General features: G+C 35.7%; 1 protein-coding gene across 1 annotated transcript; it reads left to right on the top strand.

The window, feature by feature from the left end:
- Window positions 1-307: 307 nt before the first annotated feature.
- On the top strand, window positions 308-1,639 carry LOC121979384 (F-box/kelch-repeat protein At3g61590-like). Its single transcript, XM_042531379.1, has one exon. The coding sequence runs from the start codon at window positions 308-310 to the stop codon at window positions 1,637-1,639; it is 1,332 nt and encodes a 443-aa protein (XP_042387313.1).
- Window positions 1,640-7,730: the final 6,091 nt, after the last annotated feature.

The following is a 7,730-nucleotide window of genomic DNA, read 5'->3' as shown; positions in this document are numbered from 1 at the left end:
AAATTTTATTTCTACATAATAAAAGGAAAAAATAATAATTGAGGTATTAAAAAATATCTTATATTGATCTTTTCTGTTTTCCTATATTAATTATATATTAACTTTTTTTATTTATTAAATTTTATAAAAAGAGAATCAGTCCTAAGTCCTAACCTTATAAATTAATCTAAATAAAGACCTAGCATATCTAAATTTCTTAAACGAAGCCTCAGGTAGAGATCAGGACGATGTTATTTAAAGGGAAAAGAAGAGATTGTTAGGTTTTGAGGTTTAGGGTTTTGAAGTGATTGTGGTAGAGATCAGGACGATGTCTCGCGGCGAGGAGGAGAAGGGAGAAGAAGAGAAGGGAACATTGTTGAAGTGGGACGCCATTCTACCGGACGAACTCCTGCAGAAGGTGCTTTCCTTTTTGCCCACCGCCAACATCATCAAATTGGGCATCATCGTGTGCAAACGGTGGTACGAGGTGGTTCACTCCTATTGGATCAGGACGATCCCTAGACATAGTGACGGCGAGGAGGAGGAGGAGGAGGAGGAAGAAGAAGACAAGGGAGCATTGGTGTCGTGGGACGCCATTCTACCGGACGAGCTTCTGCAGAAGGTGCTCTCCTTTTTGCCCACCGCCAACGTCATCAAATTGGGCATCGTGTGCAAACGGTGGTACGAGGTGGTTCACTCCAGCCCCCCGTTGTCGTGGCCGATGATGGCGCCACAGAAGCCGTTGTTCTTCAGGCGCTTCTTTAACGACGCCGGCGACTTTTCGGGCCGCGTATACGACCCTTGCTTCCTCCGGTGGTCCAACTTCGACGACTTCCTCCACTCAGACATCCAGTGCGTGTCCTCCTCCTGCGGCCTGGTCTGCTTAATGAACCACGATGACAGGAACCACTTATTGGTCGGCAATCCCATCAAGAGAGATTGGAAGCTGCTTCAAGTTCCCGGCTGCCGTGACACCTTCTGCAGGACGATGGCCTTGTCGTTCGACCGCAGCACGCATGGCTACACCGTGGTCGTTGCCAAGTGCTGCCAGAAGTTCGAGGAATGGCACTTATTCGTCCACATCTACCAATCGACGACGAAATCGTGGGACATTCACTACGCCCCAGTCCTCATCCTCTGGAAAGGCAATCACCAGGCCGTCATATGCAACGGCGTGCTCTACCAATTCATGTGCCGTCCATATGGGAACCCCAGCTTAATGGCGTTCGACCTCATCAAGCCGCCCTCTAGCATTTACCCTCTGATTCCTATGCCATTCCCTTGTGCCTGTGCTGGATTGATCAACCTGTCGAACAAATTGGTCATGGTCGCATTGCTCAACTGGGACTGGCCGCACGAGGGAGCGGTGATTTTAGAACTTGAGGATAAGAAATGGCGGGAGGTGGCTCAAATGCCGATCTCCATGTACAAGAAGTTAGGCAGGTATAATTTAATCTCCTGTGGCGCCGGGGACTTACTCTTCATGCACTCCCCAATGTGTCCGGATCTATTGACCTTCGACATGAGGCAGAAGGTGTGGAAATGGGTGAGCCACCCCTACACCGAGGGGTCGCTCTTCTGCTTCAAACAGGGGGCCTCAGTCTTTCGCGACCTCTGCTTCGGCTTCTGCTTTGAACCGAGACTCGATGTCTCTTCTTGATCTCTCTGCTTCTTCATTTAATTTACAACTCAAAAAAATATTTTTTAGTTCCTTCTTGTTTTGGTTACAAAAGAAATTTTTATTATGAGATAAAGTAAGGAATCTGAACGTAGCATGGAAAATCATGACTAATTTGAAGGCTGTTTATCGCAAAGGTAAAGGGATGTACATTCAGCATTTCACGAGGTAAAGCTAGGGGTTCCCTTGGCCACTTCCGACCATTGCCTTCTCTTAGAACCGGTGCCTCATCAAGAAACTGTCCAAGAGCTATGAGGATGACTAATTGTGCATGATAAAGTACAATTAAGTTTTGTTGATAATCAATAATAGTAGGTGAACATGAGAAATCCTAAAAGAAACTAAACAAGAATCAAATATATGAATTGTTTAATCCTAGTCATGCAATAGTAGGCCTTATATCTCAACTACTAGATGACACTATGAAAAATATCGTATATGTAAAGGATGTATGAAAGATCCAGAATTGCATTGAGTCTAGTGAATGCAATCTTATCTTACATTTTACAAGAGATTGTTTCCGTAACTCGAACCCATGATCTCAAGGTTAACTTTATTGTTGCGCTAAGACTCCCCTTCTACTTTAACTTGTTAACTAGATTGAAGTAAATTTATTAAACTTTATTTAATTATTAATGGTAGACTATTTGGTTTACAAATAAAATTAAAAATCCAAAATATAGTTATTCGTAGTTATCGAATAAATTGTATTTACTTGAGGTTTGTCTATATGCATGAGCATTGTTGATCTATGCTTTTTTTTGATAATGTATTTTTTTTAAAAAAAATATCAATTGTGAAACAAATAGTGCTGGTAATTTGCAAGTTCTATATATTCTTAAAAAAATTAGGTTTTGGGATGATCATTACATATCATTTGATCCACTTCATCCAAAATATAAAAAAAAGGGTTGTTTTATCTGTGATTCAGTTATTAATTTGGTCTCAATTTCCTCCTCGGTTTTGCTAATGGTAGATAAATGGTGAAAAAGATTTCAGTTTGCACACAATAAGAACTCACAGATATCCTTGTTTTTTCGCTCCCATTTTCCATTGCAAATAAGCTATTCTTATCTTTTTCCTTTAAATCTCTATATTTGCATGAATTGAGGGGCGCTGACAGCAAGGAATCTATACATTGACAGATAATTGGATAGAGAGCAGAGAAGTTACTGATCTTCAGAAAATAAAAAGAATTATACTAAATATTGAAGAAGCAATCATACTTGCTTGAGTACAAATTTAAAAACTTTTATATAGTGCAGAAATCATGCATCAATTTTACGTGCATCAAACATCAAATCATATGTAATATGATACATATAATGCAGAAAATAATTGTTAGGAATCTTACAACGTAAAATAAAGTAATCTAATACCATCCGTATAGTGCAGTAAATATCAAAATCAACAAAAGAGAACTTGCCTTGGTGTTTTTGCATATGGGAGATGACTAGCGAGACGTAGGGAAAGACGACCTTAAGCGTTCCAACGGGGTTCTTCCTCTATCTCCTCCGAAGTTGCTAGGGTTTGGATGGGGGAGGTCGGCGGCTTCAAAGGTGAGGGGAGGGGAAATAAAACATGTATTTTAAAGGATAAGCCGGGTCAAATTGCTAGCTAATCGGATTGGGTTCGTTAACTTATTAATACATTAATTGCTTAAACGTATTAATGCTTTAATGTTTTTTTTAGGCGCTACAGCATTCTTTTGAGCTATTCTTGTGAAGACAAGTTTCATCCTAATTTCTAAATATTTAGAGCATTGTGAAGGTTCATGTATGAGCATTTATAAAGGAATCACAGAATGATGAATTGATCTGTTCATGGCATGACAGTATACCTTAAGCACTACCTTTTAACACCAAGATTGTTAAATTTAACAGTGTAACCAACTTGGCTTATGTTACTTGTCCCCACCACCTCTAGTTTGGTACCTTTCAACATGTGGCTGGTAGGTGGGTTCTTCTTGATATCACTTACACCAGATGATACTTCCAATATACTACCAGATTGATTGTATTTGGAACTTGTCTTCGTCACAATATACTCTCTATTTTTGTCTTGTTTGGATTTTCATTATTCTTTTGTGCCTATATAAATCCTTGTTATCTCTCAGCTTCTCATGCATTTCCTTACAAATCCCTCCATTTCTTCAAAGGTTCTACTCTCTAAACTCTATACATCTCTCTTAAACTTTTATATTCCATAGCTTCTTCTGTTCTCTTGTTTCTAATGCTTGTATGATGCTGGAGATGGTTCTTAAATCTGGTCTCAGCGACAAGTGGAAAATGTCAACATTGGCTATAGGCTGACTATTACTATTTATTTCTGTGCACATTTGAATACACAGTGAAATTATTTTGATGTTGCCAAATTCAATAATGTAAACAAGAAATCTTACATCTTTTAGATGAGTAGTTGGACAATTGAAAACCATGAAGCATCCAAACTTATACATTAAGAGGCTACATGCACTATTGATCTACATTTTTTTAGGTTACACCAAAGTTTGTAGCTTCTATTATTTTAGGGGAAAAAAAACTTACTCTCACTGTAATATACCCCTATGATTCTCAGTCTTTTAAGAGGCAACTCATAGACGAATTCATTTATGATGCCTTTCTACATGATGAGGAAGATGGAAGAGTGGTCCCTATTTAACAGCATACCCTACTAATTTTCTAGGTAGATCATCCACCATGACTTTTGTGTAGTTCAACTAACTCATTGAATTGATGAAGAAGCCACACCAACACACAAGGAAGAGGATTGATAGTTGAATTGGAGGGAAGATGGCAACCCACCTTATGCATTTGTACCTATTAGCTACTATAATAAGTCTGTTTGTAGCTTATAATCCAATTCCACATGCTATGTAATTTCAATATTTGCCACTCAATCCATCAATTTAAGTTTTAATCCCTTCTACTTGAGACAAGTGTCACATTTTGATTTGTGTATGTTGATGCATAACCTTGTCGAAGCGGCTTCATTGGGTCCGAGATGAACATTTGACTTAGATTACCAACAATCTCATGGTTGAGCTTGACTTTTCTAACAGTATCCAAATGGTAGATGAGCATGCTTCTTTAATAAAATGTCTCTGACATGGGTAAATGCTTCAATGAGTGAATATGACATTTGTACCATGATTGTGAAAATTACAGCAAAGATCTTAGAACTTTGGGGTCCTACAACCTAAATTGAACTAATTGATCCAAATTCTATGCAAAATCTAAATTGAGTTGTATATCGCCTTCTTCAATTATTTACCATATGTTAATTTTATCTTTGTTTGATGCTTATACATTCATAATCCCAAATTTATAAAAGTTAATACAATGATAAATTTTAGATGTTAAATACCTTTTTCATAAAGTTGTTATTTTTAAATATCTAAGATCTGGCAATCCTACACCAATCCCATGCTCCGATGTTGTGTACCTTTCACCATTCCTAGTGAATTTTGATCCTGACTACATTGCTGATATAGTGTTACAACCTATAGGTATGCTACATCTCATATAGATACTTCTAATTAGTCTTTAGCTTTTAGATAAAAGTTAACTAAGTTGTATGTTCTTGCAAAAAAAAAAAAAAAGATTCTGAACTTTAGCACTAAGATGAACTTGGTTTCTTTTGCTTCTAGAAACATTAGGGTTAAAATGTTAAATAAGTCAATAAGGACAAGCATAAAGTTTGCTTTGGATGAGAAAACTTAGAGTTCTTTTTCTTTTAGACAAGATGAATTAGTACATTTTATCATAATTTTATATGTAAATCATCAAGAAGTTTATCTTCTCTCTGATATATTTTGTTTCCATTTGGCTTATGGAATTTTATAGTGAATAATTTGTGTGCATCTAATATTGTGCATCTTTTATCATATTCTTTCTTTATAGTGGTTTATGGAAGTTATTGTATCATTTTTATGACATTTACTTTTTTTATGCTATTAGGTAGCTGCTATACCATATAATGTGAACAAGACTTGGGAAGCTGCTACTCCTGTGATGCAGGCCCCTCCAGTTAATCAACAATCATATATCAACAATCCATTGAAACCAACCCCTCTTCCAAATGAGAACTATGCTAATCAACAAAAAGTTATTTATTCACAAGCTCCCAACTTTCAACATTCTAATTCTAATTCTAATCATGCCTCAGAGATTTTTTAGACACAATCCCAAACATACCCAACTATGGAGGTATGCTAGTTTTCTAAAGTGCAGATACCTACAAATCCTTGGATTGCTTCAAATGTGGGACTCAATGTGATGAAGACACAGAAGGATAGTTCTGGTATAAATGCTCCAATTAGACCATCTTATGTTAGTGTCTCGATGCCAAAACCTATTACTAAATCTCCAGTAGAAGATCATGGGATTGTTTCCTTTATTTCTCATACTTGCCCGTGGTTGTATTTGGCACAGGGTGGCATGTTAATGCTTTTCTCATGTTTAAAAAAATTTGCATTATTGTTCTTTATTTTCTGTAAGTTATGTTTCCTATAGATTTTGGCTTTCTAGATGGCATGAAATCTTTATTTATTTAAACCAAACATATTTCTTCCCTATCTTTGTCTAATTTTGATGGATTTATTAGGGAACGTTCCCACCATCATTATGTGCTTTATTTTTGGAAGATATGTGCCCTTGGGGGGAAAAAAAACTCCTCCACCCCCCAACTCCTAGCTGTGCTCCAACACTAGTTTCTACTGCACAAATGACTGTAAATTTTGTAGCAACCAAATTTACTTATCTGATGTTGTGAAATGCTTTACATCACCATCATGTATTATGAGATATACACTATTGGCATACTTGTTTTAGTATTTTTTTTACTATAGTTTGATTGCATCACTTCTAAATCCCTATGAAATTTGTCATTTTCATGTATATGAATACTGATTTTCATAAAGATTGTTGTGCCATCCTTGCTTGTTAAACTCTCATGTCCGGACTAATATTTATTTGACTAGACCTCACTTGTCAAATAAACCATCAAAAAGAATTTTGTATGTTTTTCCAAATCTGATGCTAAGTTTCTTTTGTCATCGATTACCTTAAAATATTAACTTTCATAGTTATATGTTGTATACTTGTAAGCGTGTGCTATATGATGAGTTTTATGTTGCATGTACTGGATCACTTCCATGGCCTTTTTGAAATCAATTGATGAGATGCTAAATCTAATTTAGGTTAAATTAAATTTCAAGTTAATACATTTTCTGTGGATTCTTTTGAGAACCTATCATTACCTATATTTTATACAGTTTTTGTAATATATGTTAGATACTATGAGTATTTATATTTCTGTATTATATACTGTTATTTTGTGTTATATGTTTCGAGTTAATTTCTTTTCTTGCTTTAACTTGGGTATTTGATTGGCCATTTCTCAGCTTGTTATAAAAAAAACTCGGAGAGCAAGTCAGTTAATGGTTGGGTTGGTTTTATGTTTCCTCCCTCTCAACAACAATTTACTTTACCTAAATTTGCTCAGCAAGCAAAGAAGAAGGCACATTTTCCTGACACTTCAAATGCAGCTGAAAATGTTGATCATTCAAGTGATAGTGATAGTGACGGTTGGGTTGGTTTTAAATTTGATTTATTTAAAGAAAAAAGTTAAATCTGTCGTTGTGGTCCCAAGTCGAAATAAAAAAAATTTAAAAAATTATTTTTTAAAAAAATATTATTAAAATTTTTTTTTTAGCTTAGGGTCTCGTCGAATTTTGAGACGGCCCTGATTGCTATGATAATTGATTTTAAAAATGTGATGCATTTTGTTACCAGATTCCTTTTCATGATAATTTAAGCAATTCTGTTTAATATAATATGAGCTTGTGCAACTAGTCGTGCCAATCACAGTTGAAAAGGCTTTAGTTGTTTTTGCAATTTTTTGCACAACTACCATGTTTCTAAGTTCCATACCTAGTCAGCCTTGTTTCGATCTACCATTATTATTAAATCTAATAACATTTTATCTTCTTAACCTAGTGATTAGTGAACATGCACTTTTTTGTTTCTAATAGATTTACTTAAACTTCTTATGATGCATAAAAAAAATGATT

Source organism: Zingiber officinale, chromosome 5A, assembly GCF_018446385.1.
Source record: "Zingiber officinale cultivar Zhangliang chromosome 5A, Zo_v1.1, whole genome shotgun sequence".
NCBI lineage: Eukaryota > Viridiplantae > Streptophyta > Magnoliopsida > Zingiberales > Zingiberaceae > Zingiber > Zingiber officinale.
The sequence above is the reverse complement of the archived record's forward strand: the minus strand, read 5'-3'. Positions and strand labels throughout refer to the sequence as shown.